At 42.8% G+C, this 21,414-nt stretch overlaps 1 protein-coding gene across 2 annotated transcripts in view; it reads left to right on the forward strand.

The window, feature by feature from the left end:
* Positions 1-738: 738 nt before the first annotated feature.
* The window catches only part of LOC115571044 (liprin-alpha-3-like), a 30,857-nt gene continuing 10,181 nt past the window's right edge, over positions 739-21,414 (forward strand). Inside the window, exons 1-14 of one of the 2 annotated variants that reach the window (XM_030400065.1) lie at positions 739-1,053; positions 7,927-8,728; positions 12,155-12,256; positions 12,648-12,812; positions 14,511-14,585; positions 14,693-14,752; positions 14,954-15,082; positions 17,847-17,939; positions 18,335-18,387; positions 20,136-20,229; positions 20,356-20,490; positions 20,624-20,707; positions 20,806-20,937; positions 21,034-21,096. In XM_030400065.1, the coding sequence (XP_030255925.1) occupies positions 8,393-8,728; positions 12,155-12,256; positions 12,648-12,812; positions 14,511-14,585; positions 14,693-14,752; positions 14,954-15,082; positions 17,847-17,939; positions 18,335-18,387; positions 20,136-20,229; positions 20,356-20,490; positions 20,624-20,707; positions 20,806-20,937; positions 21,034-21,096 (1,521 nt within the window). In that variant the 5' untranslated portion in view covers positions 739-1,053; positions 7,927-8,392. The remainder of the gene's footprint in view (positions 1,054-7,926; positions 8,729-12,154; positions 12,257-12,647; positions 12,813-14,510; positions 14,586-14,692; positions 14,753-14,953; positions 15,083-17,846; positions 17,940-18,334; positions 18,388-20,135; positions 20,230-20,355; positions 20,491-20,623; positions 20,708-20,805; positions 20,938-21,033; positions 21,097-21,414) is intronic. The other variant, XM_030400066.1, reaches the window with a different exon arrangement.

The following is a 21,414-nucleotide window of genomic DNA, read 5'->3' on the forward strand; positions in this document are numbered from 1 at the left end:
AGAGAGAGAGAGAGAGATGCTTATCTGTTTACAAATGTGATATCAATATCAAAATGCATATTAATAACAGTCTTTATGAGGTGAGATCTTTATGTGTGAGCAGGTGTGTGAATGTGGCTGCCATCAGCAGATACGGCCACATTCTAGAAAAAGGAATTCAAAAGCTAGAAGTTGAGGAAACACATTCCTGCGATGGTTGATTAATTCTGGCACGCTTTTGCTTCCATATAACACAGTAAAATCATTCCTGGGTGCATTTTTTAAAAATGAGTTTCTTTTTTTTTTTTATTACACAGTGGTCACATCTCAAACATGCTTGCAGAATCTGGGGAATGTGATCCACAAAACAGGTGAATAAATCAATATTATGATAGCAAATTGAGTTTGGCTGATCATTAACATGCCTTTCGACAGTTATAAAAGCACCCAGATGAAGTTTTCCCTCCACTCATGAGGCTTTCTTGTGATAAAGTGCTGCTTTACGCACATAGTTCATCACAGAACCTGTTTGTTTGTATGTTTTGTTTGTTTTTCTTGTCATATGATTGAATTTTGGCTCATGCTAAAAAAAAAGATTTAAAAAAAAAGAAAAAGAAGAAGAAAGAAACACGGGCCAGTCTTGCATGAGGTGAAGCTGTCTCCGATATAAATACACGCTGTATAATTAATCAGGTGTTTGATTGGCCTGCGAGCGCGCGTGAGAGCGTGGCGCGCGCGTAAATCACAGAGATGCGGAGAATGCTGAGAGAATGTTTCTTTAAGACCCATTACCTTCCAATCCGACAGAGGGGGAGTCTGTGGTAAGGTGGCGTATCGTCTCTCTCCGCGTCCCCCACCCCCCCTCACTCCCTCCCTCTCTCTCCCCTCTCTCCTCGCCGTTTACATGTGGAAAAAAAAAGGGGAGAAAATATACCACATCACAGCTGCTGAGCTTTTTTTACTCTCGCTTTTTTTTCGGATGAGGGGCTCCGCCGAGGCACGATCCGAGGGAGATGGACCTGAGGGATATTTAACGGCGGACATGGACACTACGGGCTCCCCGCGATGACTGTGGTAAGGATGCAACTTCACACCGCCCCATCGCAACCCAGTTTTTACCACCGAGACGGGAGAGAGGAAGAATCATCCGGAGGAAGACATATGCATGCATACATTTTTATTTTTGTTGTTGTTGCGATGAATGCATGTGTGTGCATATCTGACAGTGTTGTCAAGAATCGAGGAGGTGGGGGGGGTGCTGTAGCTGTGTGTGTGTGCGCGTTTGTGTGTATGTGTAGAAGGGATGGGGAGGGGGATTACTATTGGAATAGAGGCAAAATAGGGCTTACATTAGGTGGACGATGCAACGTGTGTGTGTGTGTGTGTGAGTGTGTGTCGGTGGCGGTGAATTGACAGGTGTGTTGGCAGCGCACGGCACGATTTATTTAGGGCGCGCTCGCTCGCTCCCGTTTGCATACAGTGAGGTGAGAGAGAGAGAGAGAGAGGGAGAGAGGAGAGAGAGAGAGAGAGAGAGAGAGAGATCATAAGATGCCACTTTATATTGGCCTACTATTTGTTGCTTGTAATTAATCATGGCTGTAACTAAGCCGTTCGCCGCTGGGAGCTTTGTAGTCAAACCTCCCAGCTCGCCTCGCGGCTGTCACCGGGCCTGTATGGGAGTTATAATTCTATAATGTCAAGAGAAAAAAAGGGGGGAGGCCCATTGCTGGAAAATGTTTATGCACCATCCTCCTCCATCTCCATCGCCATCTCCATCTCCATCCTCTTCCTCCGTGTTTTTATGCTTTGATGGCCGTTTTTACGCATGGAGGGGGGCCAATCTGGGGATCACTCCAATGCACACCAGCTTACTATAAGAATGTAGGTGCGTGCGCGCGCGCGGGGGGTGGGGGCGTGCGAGCGAGCGAGCGTGCGTGCGTGCATGCGCGCCACCATCCGATGGTCTTTCCTCCATACATACCTACATTAAAGAAATGGAGGTAAGCCAGCCGCACAGACTAGTCCAGCTGTCATCCAGCACCGGGGAGGAGAGCCGCCTCGTCATCCCCCCCCAACACCCCCTCATCAGAGCAACACACAGCCTGCGCGAGTGTTTGTGTGTGTGTGTGTGTGTGTGTGCGTGTGGATGGAGGCGCGTTACAGTCCGCCTGTAACACTTTCATTCCCTCTGCCCAGCTGCCGACAATCACTTATCGATTCCAATGATGCGTTTCTTGGCCAGGGGGGGTACTGTTTCATGGTATTAGGAGGAGGTGAGGAGGAGAGGAGAGGAGAGGAGGGGGGGGATTGGGTTGGGTGCTGCTGCTGCTGCTGCTGCTGGTGGTGTCGGGGAGGGGGTTCATTATGAGTCGCTACATGCATATGCTTTTTTTTTTTTTTTATTGAAATGAATCAAGAATGCATCCATCGCGCGTGCTGTCTCTGATTTAACACGCAGCTGGATGAAAAAAAAGAAGGAAAAAAAAACACATCGCCCCTTTTTTATTTTTTATTTTTTTAATTGTCGGAGCCTGCAACCCCCCTCTCCCCGCCCCAGTGTCTGGTGGTAGAGGAACTGTTTTTGCTGCTCTCACTCTCTCTCTCTCTCTCTCTCTCTCTCCCTCTCGCTTCCTCTCTTTCTCTTTCCCAAACACACACACACACAGCAGACACGAGGCTATGACATTTTCCTTTGCCCGTTTTTTTTTTTCGGAGACAGTAACATGATACACAGCCTAATTAGGGGGAGGAGGATAAGGAGATGGTGGTGGTGGTTGGGGGGGGGGGGGGGGGGGGGGGGTGTTGTCATAATTGGTCATCCAGCAACCAGATACTGTAAAGCCAGTCTGTGCACTCCAGGGTAAGCGGCTATGAGCAGGATTCACTGTGGCTGTGTGATGATGATGATGATGATGATGATGTGGGCAATCATAATGTGAAAACACCCACATGTGCGCACAAACACACACACACAGCATCGACTGGAGCGTGGTGACACTGTTACACGAGCTCACCCGGTGGATCCAGCTCGCTGTTTTCACGCTGCTCTCAAACAAAAGATCTCCTGCGAACTCGTCCACAGTGTCATTTTAATGCAGCAGACATGTAGTACTCTCTCCCTCTCTCATAAACACACACAGGTCCTGGAGCCCGGTGACCTCACAGCTGACGCTTCAGTCAGAACTGCATGCTGCACAGTTATGTTTCGCCTGCACTGAACCAGCACTCCCATGAAAGCAATGAATCCCTGGGTTTTTTTTCTTTTCTTTTCTTTTCTTTAAAAAAATAAAAGCACAGACTCATCATATGTCCCAGTCCGAGCACGGCGAGCTGTGCCGTGATAGTTACCTTGCAGTAATCACATTACCCTGTTTTTTTTCTGCTGCCCCTGCTGAGCTAATAAAGAGCGGCTGGTAATGACAATGAGTAATTCCGAGACTACCCCGAGCCGAGCGATAGGAAGTTCTTTTATACAAGCCACCCTACACTTAGCATATCAGCTGTTTCAAGGTCCTGCACCAACTGAAATTGATTTCCGGAGGAAATGTTGTGTAGTTTGGATCACAAAGTAGCAATTAGAAGATGTTGTAGTCTTTACCCAGCACAAACGCCAGAAAAAAACGTTGGCAATGTACGTTTCTGTAAACTACAGATATTTTTAAACTTTACATTGCAGCGGTGTTCAGTCAGTGACTTATGGTCTGATTAGATGTAGGCATATAAAGCACTTGGTTGAGGTTGGGAAAGGATCGTGTTTTGGCACACTTGTTTAAAAAATCACAACACAACACAACATCCTGCTTAAAAGTGGCGCCATCACCAAATGCATTGCGCCATCCAGAAATGCTTTTTTTTTTATTTCTCCTACCAAAAACAATAGATGCTGATGAACCTGTTAGGTCTTTTGAAAGTTGATGTTAGCTGAATGCTTTTGAAAGGCCGCTCCATAATGATTGTGGGCAATGTAAGACCCCAAAAGAGAGTGACTTCATGTTATTCCTCAGAACAGTTGACAACCAAATCATGTTTTCTTCCTCAGGCCTTGCCAAAAAGTACTTTAGTGTACAGTTTGCCGCTTTGCAAAAAAAAAAAAAAAAAAAAAGTGTGGCACCTTAAATCAAAACCTTGTCAACATCAGTTACCTTTGTGCAGTGCAGACCTTTAACATCATCTACTTTACAGATGCAGTGCTACACTTACTGCTTCGGTTCTGATTCAGTTCAAGTGCGGATGAAACCTTCTGTGTTTGCGATACTCAGATATCTCCAAATTGAGGACTAAGGAGTTGGCCAACTGTTAGACACTCACTCAACTGCAGACTGTCTCATGTAATGTTACAGAGGCTTCATGGTCCAGCGCTTGCTGTGCTTGTACGTCTAATTTGAATTCTAGAAAACAAATCATGGGGGATTACTGAAAAACTGACCAATAAGTCATTTGTGTTGTAACAGTTTGAATATGGGCTTAGAATGGTATTATAACAATAAGAAAGAATAAATCATTAAAACATCAGACCATGGAATCAGGATCAAATGGCCGATTGTTTCATCAGTTCAATATCCAATAGCGGAATTATGTCAGTATCGACACCTGATATTGATCCAATTGGTCCCCAAGTTATTCAGTCAAGCATCTTCCGTGTGAACCTTTCACACCTAAATGTTTTAAAAGCATTGTTCATTTCTTGCCTCACCTGAGTGAAAAGACCATATTTGTTAAAGTATGATAAACAGGAACAATACGGTGTTATTACGGCACACTTACCTACTGTAGTATATGCAGCCATCAGTGTGTCAGAGAGGTTTCGGAACATTTCTTAGATGTGATTACACTCTGAACTGTATTTTAAGGAAACGCAGTCAATGCCAGTTCAGTCACGCATCAGCGATCATCCATCAGTGGAGCTGGGAAAGGAAGTAAGTTGTTTTTTAGTGGGACATACAGTGAGGTTGCCAAGCACTCCGGCCAGCTCACCAGCATGAGGAGCTAATTCAGTATCTGTATCAGGCCTCCAATTACCAGCCAGCAGTCCCTGTCTCTGGTCCTGGACATCTATATAATAATAATGAGAAAACTGGCAGGGCTTGTTTCTACCGGTGCTGAGGTTGCGTGCTAAATATGTTGGATTCACAAAATGGATGATTTTCGGTGGGACAAAAGAAATTCTTTACAGCGCTGCCCGGTCTCGATGACGTAAAGAAGCCTGCATGGGGCACTAAATCAGCTCAAACCACTTAAAAGTATAAAGGCCAGTGCAAGCCCCCCTGAGTATTGAAGACTAGACAGTGAAGAATATGGGAGGAAAGAAAAAGAAGGACACAAGGCGCTATAATAATGCTGATTGCCTGATTCCATACCGTTCTGGCCCACAGTTTGCAGCGTGAGCCAGAGGCTTTTGTCCAGTAGAAAAAAGTCATTTAAGATATGCAGATCACTTACAAAAAGACTGATTAAAGGAAGCTGTTTTTGGAGTGAGATCACTTTTTGTAACAATCACATGCCCTTTTTTGGATGGTTTTTTTTGTTTGTTTTTTTTAGAAAACTGAGAATATCTTTGCTTAAATAAATCAGATTAGCATTTTAATACTTTGATCAGCGTCAGATCAAATCAAAGTCATAGTGACAGATACCTTTAAACAACGGTTGGACAGACAGACAGGGAAATACACGTATTCACTTTCTTGCCATACGTTAGAATAAAAATAGGCAGCAGCTCTATCCGGCAACAGGAAACAGCTAAACTAGCCCTTTCCGAAGGTATCACATCTACAAGCACATCGTAATCGCACAAACTCTACACAAAGAACACATTATATCCTGTTTGAGAGACCAGGAAGTCATTGCTCGGGGTAGTTTTACACTTCAGTTTATTACAAAACAAGGCATAGTTGGCGCTGGTAGAGAAATGTGTTACCTTTGGACAACATACGGTTTCTTCTCTTTGTGCTGAGCTAAACTGAGCTAACTGGCAGACGGCTTAGCTTTAGGCTACTCAACAGAGATGTGGACTCAGGTCACATGACTTATATCAATAAATCTTATAGCGATCAACAGGGGTGACGTAATTTTTGTAGGCTAGCCTAATATTAGCATTGCCTTGCCTTTCACGCTGTATTTTGGAGTATTGCAGAAGCTGATCTTTGTGGCAAAAACAAGATTATGATACTTGCAAGTTACAATCATTTGCTACTAAAGTCTAAATGTAAAGACGGACTGGTGGGTGACCGTGTCTCGGAGTTCGGCATGATCGCGTTTAATGTCCTTCGCAGTCTCATTAAGCTGCCTCTTAGAAACCACCTTTTTATTAATAATAATAATAATAATAATAATAATAGATTTAATTTATATAGCGCCTTTCAGGGTACCCAAGGACACTTAACAAAGTGGAACAAACATAAATGAAAACAAACAAAACAAATGGAGCGCCTGTCAGTCAGTACGGAGGGAACAGCCGCACATTCGTCAATACCGCCGTCTGCACCGCAGGGAACAGCACCCTCCGTCTGGATGTGAAATTGCATCTGGAGGCTCCGTGCACACAGCGGGGGGCGACGCAGGAGACCCAGAGATCCAATCCCATTTTTTAAAGATGTAAAGACGCGTTTAAATGTACATGTGGGATATATACTGATGCATTTTACGTTATAGAGCAAAACATGAGATTCTCTTAAGCTTGTATTAACCACGGACTTCATTTTAGGCATCCAACCGAAGACCCATTCAAACAGCCCAGACGAAGGAACTTATTTCTGGGTTTTAAGACTCACAACTTTCCGGCTGTAGCTCAGTGGGTAGAGCTGGTTGACTGGTGATCAGAAGATTACTGGTTCGAATCCCGGCTCCCCAGGGCGGGACTGAGCTACATGTCGAAGTATCCTTGAGCAAGATACTGAACCCCAAAGTTGCTCCTGATGTGCAATTGGCACCTTGTGTGAAGGCAGCCACTGCCATCAGTAAGGGTCCTGCGATGAGCTGGCGACTCATTCAGGGTGAACCCTGGCCTACGCCCATAGAATGAAACTGGATTTGGCCCCAGTAAGCCCCGCAACCCCTTAGGGGGGAAAAGCGGCAACATCCCGCAACCCTCACGGATAAGCGGAAAAGAAAACGGAACGGAACTTTCCAATAACTCCAAAAACTTGGAATGATGTCACATTCTGCTAAGACTGAGTATAAAAATGTATGCTTTAAAGCAGTGTGGATATCAGTTCCAAATGTTAATAGCTGGTGAAAGATGGAGTCACTAAGGTATTCACAGAAATAATACACTGAAGCACACTCTAAAGTTTAGACTAGAAATCTAAAGGAGATTAGAAAGCCTCCGTTATTATGGCAGATTAACCAAACCAACTGTAGCTCTGTTAGAGAATCTGGCCCTAAAACGCGGCACAGAGCGCATAATGGTGTTTGGACTCTGGACTTGTTGGTGCTTTGGACATGACACAGGCCGGCAAGCCAAGACTTGACAGCCCACTTCTGCTGACTTGTGATAATGACTTTGTCCCTCCTCCGCTATTTAATCGACAGGTGCGTAAAGCAAATGCGCATTGGCCTACATTTCCCAGAATGCCTTTGCCGAAACGATTCATTTAACACGGAGACTGTCACGCAGCTTTTTGTATTGTCTGGGCTATCACAGGGTGGAACGTTTATGGTTTCAAGAAATGTCTCAAGTTGCGCTACCCAGTGTGTATACTACTCCAACACATCTTTGATTTCATTCCCAGTAACCTGAGATGTGAAAGGTTCACAGTGGATGTAAAAGCAGAGAATTAATCATTTTATTGCCGTTGTCATCTTATCACTGTCACTTTTCCATAGGCTTGCATGAGTTTGTCTTGTTGTCTCAAACTAGCCGCTCACTCTTCCGGTGACCTCTCTCATTTGTTCTATGCACAGTGGAGTTTACTGAGGAGGATCTAATGCAATGTCTGCTCTCTTTTTCAGCTCTTACCCCCGGTGCTGTGAGGAGCTCTGCCCTCTTGGACACAATTTAGGGAGCTTCGGTCCTCCTTTGTCCCTTCCTTCCCCCCTGTAACCCCTTTTCCCTTCCTCGCCCTCAGCCAATCCGAACCACCCACAGAACGGCTTCCCCGCAGATACTTCCTCCTCTTGCATAACACCGAAACACATAAGCATTCTGATCACTTACCATGCAGGTTGTGAAGGAAAACAAGTGAGCAAAGACACACACAAGTGAGTGCTGGAGAGGAAACATAAAAGGCAATAAACGGAGGAAGATATGCAGACCAAAGGAATGATATTTTTGGAAAATTGAAGATGTAAAGATTTATATTTTGTACATCCAACTTTTAGTACAAGCTCATATCAACACAAAGACAGACATTTTGCATGCACAATCTGCTGTTTGGTATATTTCTTTACTAACGACACACACACACGCCGCGGTCTCATGATGATGTGCGAGGTGATGCCCACCATTTCTGAGGATGGGCGAAGCGGGACTGGCGGAGGCCCCTCCTCACCTGCCGGGGCGGGTGTCGGTGGCTCTGGGGGTGCGATGGGAGGAGGAGGCTTCAGCGGGAGGGAGCCCAGAGGCGGAGGAGATGAGGGAGGCAGCACGGGGAACCTGGAGTCGCTGATGGTCAACATGCTGACAGAGAGGGAGAGGCTGCTGGAGAACCTGAGAGAGACGCAGGACAGCCTGGGCACGGCTCAGCTCCGCCTCCGCGAGCTCGGCCACGAAAAGGAGTCCCTTCAGAGGCAGCTATCCATCGCCCTGCCACAGGTACGACCGTGTGCATGTGTGTGTTTACAATCGGTGGAAGGTTTGTAGGCGAAAGTGTGTGTTTTGGCTGATAGAGCATTAAGTTCCTCCTTGTGCAGCAATATTGTTTATCCTTTGCGCTGTCAGTGTGTCATTATATATGAGTGTGTGTGATTGTGAGGCGAGCTCATGAGACAGTAAGCCTTTGCAGTGACAGTTCATGCAGAGAGACGCAGCTCGAGAGTGGATGCTAAATACTTCCCCGAGTTTCCTCACTAATGTTGTTCTTACTAATGCGGTGGGTTTATGCTCCCATCATCTCCTGGCTGTTTAGTCCAAGTTGCATCCGCAATTTTCCCTCTTATTGTGTAATCAGTTTTTATTATGTTTGTTGACCATGTTGTTAGTGGATGATTAATGACGCTGGAGGCCAATATTTGTTTATGGCTTCGGCTAAATGAAAACTTAATTTTAGAGGAATTCTCTCCAGTTTATTTAATTGCTCATTAATGATAACTGGAATGTGAAGATTTTATCCCATATTTAGAACAACTTTCTCTATTTTCACTGGGTCTAACCGGCAGCCCTGAATGTTTATACTGTGTTTACAGTATATATTATATTTTTATATCTGCATATTACTAACCGCGTGTGGATGTTAAGTTATGGATGTGGAATGACACCCCTGTTTATGGACATAGGCTAATTGTACAGTAAAAAAAATATGTGAAGTTGCATTCAGGTGTACAGGACACTGCTGGGAAGTATCGGGGTCCTGTTTGTAATAAACAAATTCAGTTAAATTGTCAGATAGATGCACGTGCCGATACCAATTCTTTTAGGCTGTATCATCCACATTACTGTCATTCTACTGGTAATGACTTTGAAACAAGCGGAGTAAAAATTGTGAGCACAATTTAACCAAATAGAATTCAATCAATATTCCTTGTGCATATTTGTGACAAATGCTAGTTCTGACTTGACTGATCCTTTATTGATTCGATAGCAAGATCACTGTCATTGTCACTATTTCAAGATTTTTAAGGGTTATCAGAAAAGTATTTCTACCTGTTTTCTCGGATCAAATTTTGATGTCAAAATGTAAGAAGAGACTCGAGCCTTTCAAACCTCAACACGGAGTCACCAGAGCTACTGCCATTATTCCTCAGACGACACATTTCGATGTGTTGTTTGACTGTTTGCTTATTGTCATTCAAATGTACATGACCTGAATACAGTATCGTAGAAGGAATTCAGTGTCTTGGTCTCCCATTTGTTCTGAAATATTCCAACATAATGACAAAATTACACCCAAACCAGCATGAAATTATTGCTTCTAGAGCTGAAACAATTGGTCAGTTCATCATAAGATACTCTGATAAGAGACTGTTGCTGAAGTCTTTTATCAACCAAAAACGCAGCAAATCTTTTGAAGATTTCCCTTAGGATTTGATAAATTGCAACTTATGTACATATGATTGACTCATTTCTGAGATTGTGTGGACTCAACAGTTAATCATTCATTAATCGATAGATTGATCAATAATTGAAATACATTTTTGTTGCATCCAGGGCCAGATGATTAATCGGACAAATTACTCTAGGCAGACTTTTTTTGGAGCCTCCCCACTCACATTTTTATATTTGGTAAATAAACAAAGTAAGTTGAATGCCATAGGATAATTATTATACTCATTAATTTAGTTAAGGGTATGTGTTAGCTGTTCTACTTAGATTTCGGTATTTCGGTAGGCAAGTGGTAAGTTGTATAAGAAAAGTATAACTGACATTGTATACGCTTAAAAAGTATTGGTCATTATTTACATCTAAAGGTGTAGTAGAAGTCCTCAGACCAGAGATTATTTTCTTTTTCTATATTTTATATTTTATTTTAATGTTTAATATGTATATGAATAAGTATGTTAAACATTACTTCGAGTAAGCTGTTTTTTTCTCCTCTGTCTGGGCCACTTAGCAGCATTGAGGCCCTGGGCATGTGCTGAGAATGACTGTAGTATGTATAGATCCTGCCCAGGTTGCATCGAGGGCTGCACAATTAATTAAAGTATTATCGCGATATGGCCAAATGTAAAATCCAGAACTCAGAAGCTGTAATCGCTGCAAAAAGGTAAACAAAATACCATCATAAATGAAGCATTGTGAGATGCCCCAGCATATAGTCATATTCTCAAGATGTGAGTGAACATGATTCTTCTTGCACTGTAAAAATTAAATGCGATAATTACCAATCCCACTTAAAATGTGAGTCATTTCACAATAAAAATATCTGTCAAAACGATTGCATATCATTGAGCCATAGTTGCATCTCCTGAACACCTCTCTGATGCGATTTCAACAAACGGTTGAACATTATAAACTCTGCGATATCTGATAAAAGTGCTACATATTTGGGTGTTTTTGATATGTTTATGATATCTGAAGCCATTATCAATTTACAGTTAACACACCAGACAAAAGCATTTTCAAGTTCAAGATAATTTAAAGTAATGGAGGAGGGAGCATGTAAGGGTAGAGTGAGACAAAATAGAAAAGAAACTGTAAGGCCACAACGGAAGCCAACTGAGAAGCTGACCCCTATCCAAACAAGAAAGAATCCCATAAGGCCAAGAGCCAATGGACCCACTGTGTCACCATCTGCATACATCTCTCTCTGGCTCTGTCTCTCTTTTCCCTCCTCCAAGCACGCACAGACCAATTTCATGTCTACTTTCCACTGTTTTGTAAGCATGAAGCTGGTAATCCTTACCGTTACCATCTACACATCCTTCTCACAGACAGTGTTTGCCTCTGAGCTGAAGGCCTTCGGCGGCGACGTGAAGGAATCACAGACCGTGTGGTTTCTTTTTTTTGTTAAAGGAAATCTACGACACGCTCTCCTGTTCGCGCGCCGCTTTGCCGTTATGCAGGAGTCGCAAACGCACTCCCAGCGGTGTTGTAAATGACATATCGATGCTGTGTTTTTTGGGGTCTCTCTTGTGCATTCCAGTGTAGAGCCATTGTGTAACAGTGTGATGTAATCCATCCATGAGTGCGAGTTCACAGAGGAGGATGAGCGAGAGCGAGAAAGAGAGAGAGAGAGAGAGAGAGAGAGATGCTGGAAACTGTGTCAGTGATTTGCATGATTATTATGAAGGTTTACATCATGAACGGTCTCCTACATGTTTGGTCTCAGGTGTTCCACGAGCATATTTTCTAGAGGGGTTGTGCATATTTTAAGTGTTGTATGTTTGTGTGTTGAATGCAGCCCATTCTCTTTTCACGGTCGCCCGATTTTGGCTGCGTCCGGCCTGAATTATTAGTGTGTCCCTTTAAACTCACATCGTAGCTCAAGCCCAGCTGAGCGGAGACCACTTAAACTATTAAAACATACGTTTTTAAACAGTTTGTTTTCCACTTTCCCCTGAACGTAGCTTGTGTGTTCCACAGGAGTTTGCGGTGTTGACAAAAGAGCTGAACGTTTGCCGGGAGCAGCTTCTGGAGAGGGAGGAGGAGATTGCCGAGCTCAAGGCGGAGAGAAACAACACACGTGTAAGATGTTTAGCGGCCATTTTGCTTATTAGCACTGTAACAGCCTCAGTGTTATCTTCCTCACCCATTGTGGTTGTGTGGGTGTGACACTGTTTCATTTGCTTGTTTTGTTTTCTCCGTCTCTCCCTCTTTCTCCTGCACATTTTCTTTTCTCCTCATGTATCCTCTTTATGGCCTTATCTCCTTTCCTTATCTCTCCCACTCCCTCCTTGTCTCTTTTATGCTACCTGGCGTTCTCCTCGCCCCCTAATTTCATCTCATTGTCACTCCTACAACCCTTCACTCTCCTGCATCTTCCCCGAGCCTTCTATCCCTCTGTCTCTGTCTCTCATCCGTTCCCCCACCCCTCCTCATCCTCTTTGTCTCCCTGTCTTACCTTTTCTCCTTGCAGCTGTTGCTGGAACACCTGGAGTGTCTGGTGTCTCGCCACGAGCGCAGTCTGAGGATGACGGTGGTGAAAAGACAAGCCCAGTCCCCGGCAGGGGTTTCCAGCGAGGTGGAAGTTCTTAAGGCCCTCAAGTCTCTTTTCGAGCACCACAAGGCCTTGGACGAGAAGGTGGGTCAAACTGTCACGCCGTAGATCAGGGCCTGTACTTATCAATCTGCTGAAGGTCAAATTTTGAAGAAGGATAGAAACACACACACACACACACACACAAAACTTCACTAATCACTAATCTCAATTTCACCAATTTATTCTGGCCTGGTCACCCAACATACTAACGTTTCAGCCTGGTGGCCTTCAACAGAGCACAGAGGAAAGTAGAAGTCATGTCATTTTACCACAAAGCCACAAACAGGGCCCAGCATATCACTTGAGTTACTGATAACTGCTGCTAACTGTAGCTGCCATTAGCTAGTTAGCTCAATCAGCAGTGCATCTAGTGGTCGGACTGGAAGCCCTCGGGAGTTTTGATGTGTACACCAATACCACGGGAATGCTGTCCATCTACTGGAATGAGCTGTTGCTAGCCTGTCAGACTGCTAAAACACCTAGTAGATATCTCTTCTTTTCTCAGGTTTCAGAGAACAATCGTAAAAATGTATAGGAGAAAAAGTTAGCGTTTAGCTTGTGAAAATATTAGAGCCTTTAGCAGGTGAACAGCTGGATACAGAGGGACTACTGAACTTACATCCGTCAAGTGACCAGAAATTCAATCATAACTTTATGCAAACTTTTCTCTTTATCTGCTTTCTGTGTAAATTGGCTGTTTGCTAACAAGTTAGCCTTATTAGCTTTACAAGTGATACAGTATGTCAAATGTTGTTTTTATAACTTATTTTTGCTGCCACAAAGAAACCAAAAAAATAACACAAATTTGTGGTTGCAGCTTTAAAATGAAAGGCTTTTGATAAAATGTCTTTTAACTTAAAAATTTGCAAATTAGCGCAGGCTAAATGGCTGCAGTACGGACATCGACAAGTACCGTTTGGCACTTGTTTTGGATTCACTGTACAATACACAGTATAAATGGATATGGTGAAGTGATATGTATGAAGCAGAACAGGTTGTAGGTGATTGGTTGAATTTAAATATGGGGGATGGACTCAGTTCGCATCACTTACACAGGACTAGCGAATTGAGTCTTCTGATTCTTCTGGTTTCAGAACCATTGCTGGGGCTACAGCTTCACTTTGTACAAACCTCAGTCAGACAAAGGATCAATGAGTCTGGCAGACTAGTCTAACATATTCAACTTACCAAATGTCTGTATTACAAGGGGATAGAGGTTAACAAGGGGGGTGTATTTTGGTCAATTTGGGGATGACATCCATTCTCATCCTCCTTCAAATCACCACTCGAGAATGGGCTAGTTTTAGCTTAGATGTTTCGGCAAACACATAGTTGTTAAACTCAAAGAATAATTGAAGGGTGAATCCTTGCATCTCATTCTCGCATTTGATCATGTGCTACTCTACATGCTTCCTCATACACTTTACTGCAAGTAGGAGTAAGTTACTTCAACTATTTTTCACTTCACTCTCTTCACTCACTTTAAGTTGGCCCTTCTGAGAATTCCTAGAAGTTTTTCAGAAGCCCTGTTGAAGATAACACCCACAGTGCTGGTGTGGGATCTATTGAATGGCAATGCAGTGCACAGAAATACCTAATGTGCCTTTTCTCAAGAAATTCTGTAGTGGTGTGAGTGTTTGGTCCTCTTCTGAAGTGTTTATTATCGGAACGGAACGGAACGGAGTTTTAATTTGTAAACAGCATGATGGTCAGTCCATTTATATCACGTATTCTCGACAGGTTCGAGAGAGGCTCCGTGTGGCCCTCGAGAGGGTGTCCATGTTAGAAGATCAACTCGCAGCTTCTTCTCAAGAGGTAAAATTCAATTTGAATGATTTTCTATATTTCAAGGATGCTCAGTGTGAAGAAAGAATATTCATTTGTAAATTGTCTGTTTGTCCATTTTGTCTCCCCCTTTCCAGGTAATCTCTTTAAGAGACCAAATTAAAAGACGTCAACAAGGGGTGGACGGCGGGAAAGATGTAAGGGAGGGTTTTATGCACGTTGGTTCCAGTTGTTTTTGTGTATGTGTTAGCGTCCAGAAAGTCAGTAGAAAGTAGATGTATGGGTACCATGGTGTGTCAGTGTGATTGTTATTAGCTTCAGCTACAACCTGAACTGATTCTAACTGATTATTCTTCTTTACCAATCTCATTTTTTTTCCTTTATGGTCATGATTCCAGCGACTACCAAATGGCCCCTCCTCTGGCCTGGAAGATAGTGAGCTGGAACGACAGCGAGAAGGAGAGATCGAGCGACAGAGATCTGAACTTTCCCAGCTCAGGGAGAGGCTGGCCCTCATGTGCCGGCAGGTGAGTGTATGCTTCGGTTTAACTATCATAGTGAGGACCATGAGAGATTTGGCACCTCAGAGCAAGGACATTTTTGCAAAGCGAGGACATCTTCACCTCTTCAAGGGGATACATCACTGTTTGGCTGGTGCTCTCTAACCTCATCACTTTTATAAAACCTGCGTTTAAAATCATGTTTGCTTAATGACATTTCCACGTTATACCAACAACACTGAGGTACAGCAAAACAAGACAATTTTACTTTAAAAATGCCCATTTAAGGTTCGATTTGGCCAGTCAGATGTTTCTGGAGGACAACAAATTATGTTAATGGTGCTGTTTTAATTTATTGTGAGAAAAAAAGATTTAGATATGTAATTATTTTTTCATAATCTGGGCATGGCATGCTGAATGACACATTGTACAGGAAGTTAATCAATTGAGGGAATTTGGGATCCTGGTACCATTTGGCATCTTAACAATAGAAGACAACAATTATGTAAAAAGTACCCAAAAGTCACTCATACGAAAAGTACTAGTTCAAAGTCTAAATGTATCTGATATAAATTGTACTTAAGAATTAAATAGAACGAGTAAAAATACATTATACACATGTATGTATGCTGTATATTAAAAGTCACTATTAATCAACTATTGATGATGGGATATTCAGCATCAAAGTTTATTTCTTTAAATCTAATTGCAGATAAAATAAATAAATAACTTAAAACTGCACTACTTATCAGTTATCAGTTACATTTAGTGGAATATAAATTACAATATTTGCCTCTAAAATGTAGTGGAGAGGAAGTGTTACCCCGAGATTCCACCAGATCCGTGTCCACTGCGTTACAGCTCCGATCTGGTTTTGCTCCACCGTCCGCCTTCTGGCAACCTCCACCAGTTGCGTTTTGAGTCCGCCATGGTGCTATTCAGTCGATAGCTGGCGTCGCGAGACCGAGGAGGTCCCGTGATAATCACATAATCACTTGCGATCGCAGCTATAGGTATGTGTTATAATAACACGAAGTATTCCCGACCGAAGGATTAGCAGAAGAGCTTGTGTTTGTCTCTTTTTTGAGATTTGTGTGCTGGTGTCAACACAAAGTGTTTTATTTTGAAAAGTGACGGGATGTCATATTGTTGTTTCGGTGCGTGACTTCCTGTCTGCTCAGTGCTAAATTCAGCTGAATTGCTGCGTCGTGCTCCGGCATCCACCAGAAATAAAAGTCCTGCGTATTTGTGCCGGAGGGCTTCAGACTGCCGGAGCTGGGACGGAGCAGATACGCAGCACACGTATCTGGTGGAATATAGGGCTAAAGTAGCAGGAAAATGGAAATACCTAAGAAATAGTACCTTGAAATTGAACTTAAGTATAGCACTTGAATAAATGTACTGAGTGGAATTCCATCACTAAAATACAATACAATACAAGCTTGTTTTTGGCCCTTGGCCCACCATTAAGTTTCAGTTTTGGCACCTTCGAGGGAAAAAGGTTTGGACACCTCTGAACTATTAGATAAAGGTTAAGATTAGGAATAAAATACAGGCTGATCATTAAAGGAATAGTTCGATAGCTTTGGAAATACATTTACTCCAAAGACTGGCAATATGTAGTTTGTGCACTTCAGCTTTTGTACAGAGCCAGGCTAGTTATTTCCTATGTTTCAATCTTCATGCTAGGCTAAGCTATCCCATGCTGTGCTGACTGTACCTTCATTATATATCTGGTTTCGGCATATTGGTGTTGTTCCCAGAACATCATAATTAAAGCCTTGTTGGATCATTGTGTTAAACTGCTCACTTGTCTCAGTTTTTTGTCACTGTATGGTTAGGTTTAGACATCAAGAATAATTGGGTCATGTTTGGGTCTCAATCATCCTATTACAACATTAGACACTTATTTGAAGGATAACATTTTCTAGTCTTTTTCCCAGAGTAGCGAAGCTATGACTTTACAACAATGTGATTAGTGTGTTTCAGTGATGGTCCTGGGGCAACTTTAATTACGATGTTCCAGGAACACCATCAACACAGAGATATAAAATTGTGCGTAGCTTGATATACACTGTAAGGACATAAGGTGGTATTGATCCTCTCATTATTAAGCAAATAATCACATTTACCAAAATGTGTAACTATTCCTTTAAAACTAGGGTTTCGTTAGCATTGGGGACTGGATGTAGAGAATATGGATTCTTAAGTGTATTTGCACATTTCTACCTTATTAGTCTATTTGTGTTTCTATTTGGTTTATATAATTTATATATGTAGTGTACTCCTTTGAGTCAGGCTATTCCTTAAATACACCCAACAGTATATCCCAACAAGGAGGGGATCTATGTGCAGTACCGGTCTCCCTCTTCCCTCTTGTGGCCAGTCACACTATTGCAGTTGCTTTGAAAAGTTAGTTATACTGTGTAGTTCACAGTATGACGCCATTTGAATGCAGTCATAGACACGCTGTATACATGGGTCTAACAAAGCCTTTGCGTAATGGGTCAAGTGGATTTCAGTAAAGATAAATAACTGACAAAATGTTTTGCTCTTAAAGTCATGACTGTTTGGTCAGAGGATAAAAGGACTTCACTGTGTGTTTGATGCGCCAGACTCTCATCATGTTACACTTATGTCAGCGATGCCTTTTACGAGTCTTACAATGACCAGACGGACATGTGTAATGATTCACCGTCATGTCTGTTTACACTCGGTGCTGTGGACGTTAACACTGACTCACGTAGGTTCAATCTGTGTCATCTTGTGTCCCTCCGTGGTGTCACGTCAGGTTGGGGAAATAGAGGAACAGCTTGCGGCCGCCAGGAGGGAGGTGACGAAGTCGGAGGAGGCCAATCAGAAGCTCCAAAGGGAAGTGAAAGAGGTCTGTAGGGCCAATCTGTCTCTTCCTGGCCAAGACCCTGAGCTCCCTTGATTCCTGGGGTTCCAAGTGTATATTTGACCACAATGGGCATATGTTGGAGAAACAGTAATATGCATTATTGTGTGTAGTAATGAGACAGAAATTTAGATAAATTAAACTGTTGTGAGATGGATTGTTTGATAATTGGTGTTGTTTCAGATACAGAAGTTTATAATAAATGCAGGATAAGATTTAAATAAACACCTACAGTATTAGAATATATCACATACGCAGGCCATCCTCACATTTATCTCTTTCTGTTAGGTATCTTTTGAGTGGACATTAGTTATCATGTATATCATAAAAGTCTGGAATGCATATCATCTTGTTTCATGATACATTTTTACCTCCTCTAGGCACTTTGCCAAAGAGAGGACATGGAGGAGAGGATCACAACACTAGAACGCAGGTAACCTTTGCTGTGTTTGAGGAATTTATTCATAGTTTTCATCGAGGGCTCACGCCTGTTTTTTTTTCTCCACTCATCAGCTGTAATGAACATAGCAGAAGGGCCGTATGTTTCACCTGTTGGCTGGCAATGTGTTGCAAAGGTGTCCTGACACCTCTTGATACAGAGGACAGTTGTTTTACATAAGAACATTTGCATTAGGTTCCTATTAAGAATGCAGCTCTGCAAGAAAAGCAAAAGGACTTTTTACTTCTTTGTTTGGAAGCTTGAATATAACTAGACATCTTACTCATTGCATCAAACACCTTAAATGTTCAGTACACATTTAAGCTTTTATTAATGGATGCAAAAATAAATATCAAACTTTTTCTAACGTATCACTGATAATCCTTTAAAATCAATATGTAATGTTTATTATTATTATCTTTTATCTTTCGAAAGAGCACTGATCCCTCTACATAATCTTTGAGGTTTTACCCGTGCATCTTCCTAGTTTATTTGGAGAATCATCTGACTTTTTTTCTCTCCTGAAAATGAAGAGGAGTTAGGGAACTTCTTATCATCCCTGAGTAGTGTCTGCAGAATTCCTCACCAGCTCCATGCAGCCCCAACAATCTCTGCCAAGAGGACTGGGGTCCATCTACGGCCACCTTACTACATCACACACACACACACACACACACTTGAGATACTGTATTTGAAACCTAACCACCAGCGGGCTTGTCCAGTTGTTACTGCATGTTCACAAAGAGACTTAATTGACTCAGAGTGTTGATTGAGTTGGTTAGGTTTAGGTCACGGTCACACATACGCAAGCTAAACATTTAGCCCCCGTTCACTTCCATTCTATGTGAGCAAAGGGCCAAAAAGGAACATTTGCATCCAATGGAGCTCAGATTTGGTGAACTGACGGGCAAAGTCGCAGCCATAACCAATAACAAAGACGTGTGTGCTTGACCCCTCAAATTGGACTACAAGCCAGCCAAGAGGGTTTCCAGTGCCTCACCTCCTACACTGCCCTCATTAAACACCAGCAGGAGGTTTCCATTCACCTGCAATTGCATATGTGTGACCGCAACCTAAGCCAGTCACAGGCAGAGCCGGGTTGGCGAGGGATCCATAATAATCACCATGCCTGTGAGGCAAAATCAGGGGAAAATTCAACAAATCACTCGCCACTGCTTGTGACGGGATAATTCCACGCCAACTTACCCAGAATTCAGAACTTTTCCCAGTTCGTGTTATAGATTTTCTTGGAAAAAAGCATGTAAAAACGTGTATTAAATTCACGGGACCTTGCAAATTTGGCTCTCCGAGCAAATTTATAATTTTTGTGACTCTTTGTATGTGTATTTTTTGCGCCACCAATTACTTATTTGTCCCGTGGATCCAAGAAACCCTAAGAACACTCGAAAACATGTATTTATATGAATAGTTGTTGCAGAATGTTTACAGTAATCAACATAACAGAGGATCTTTCATTTTCAAAACTGAACATCTCCACTAGTTTTCACTTTTTTGCAACCAAATTTCAAGTTTTTCGCTCCTGCAAAAAAAGGAATTTTGGCGGGCATAACTTTGTAGTATTCTAGAGAATCAAAGGAAATGAAAGTGAAACTGTTACACTGAGGAGGAAAGTGCCTCTCCCCAGACAAAACTACACTCCTGCGTACAGTCACATAAATCATGTTCTGTTGGCTGACAACTGCAGCTTTAATAATTCGATGGTGACTTGCTGTTGAATGCAGGTACCTCAGCGCCCAGAGGGAGGCGACTTCCCTCCACGATATCAAAGATAAACTGGAGAACGAGCTGGCCAGCAAAGAATCACTGCACAGACAGGTGAGGAGTGTCTCAAATAATCCAGCACCCAACTACAGTCAGTATGAAATCGGCAGCACGTTCCATGTTTAATGCGGTGGTTATATTGTGGTATTTAATCTCTGTCTCTTCTATATTTGTTTCCAGAGTGAAGAGAAGAACAGGCAGCTACAGGAGCGTCTGGATGAAGCCAAGCAGAAGCTCCAGCAGACTCTACAGAGGGCAGAGACGCTGCCTGAGATCGAGGCCCAGCTTGCCCAAAGGGTTGCTGCCCTCAACAAGGTACATTGAGTCAGGGGGCATCAACATACTGCAGCTGACTGACCAGACCTGCGCTCTCATATTCAGTGCATTCATGCCTCATAAAACAGTCTTGTCGGAACATCTGGATATATTCTCGTTTCCTCTAATTTAGGCAGAGGAGCGCCATGGAAACTTTGAGGAGCGGCTACGGCAAATGGAAGCTCAACTCGAGGAGAAGAACCAAGAGCTACAGAGGGTAACGCCATTTATTTTTTCCCGACTTGGCTGAGAAATTAAAAGTATGTTGTCCACTTCAGTTCTATCCTGAGCACCTCTCTCGTGGCTTTTTTTCAGGCGAGGCAGAGGGAGAAGATGAATGACGAACACAACAAACGCCTCTCAGACACAGTGGACAAGCTTCTGTCCGAGTCCAACGAGAGACTGCAGCTCCACCTCAAAGAGAGGATGGCAGCACTGGAGGAGAAGGTAACGAGGAGACAGATTAGTGGCGCAGAATGTTTTGTGATTATAGTAAATAAGAATGTGTAAAGAATATGTGACTTCATTCTTCTGCTCCGCTAGAATGCTCTTTCAGAGGAACTGTCCAATATGAAGAAAATCCAAGACGACCTTCTAGCTAATAAGGTATTCAGCTATGTTCATTCTAATGTTCTGTGTGTGAGGTTGAGGGAATTTTTAATCTCATGCATGATCAAACTTTCAACAACATTTTCTTGCATTTGCTCTAAAGAAAATATACTTTTGATGTTGACCTCAAAGGTGCAGTATTCAAGGATTGTCTACCTGTCGCATACATACTCCTAACAAATAGGGAGGAGCATGTCACTTACTGCTGCCAACTCTCGCTGCCATTAGCTTGTTAGCTCAGTTGGCTGTGCAGCTAGCTGTTCTGACAGGACGCTCCGGGTACTGAACTTCAGAAGATATCTGCAACACACACAT

This window comes from Sparus aurata, chromosome 20 (genome assembly GCF_900880675.1).
Source record: "Sparus aurata chromosome 20, fSpaAur1.1, whole genome shotgun sequence".
Classification (NCBI taxonomy): domain Eukaryota; kingdom Metazoa; phylum Chordata; class Actinopteri; order Spariformes; family Sparidae; genus Sparus; species Sparus aurata.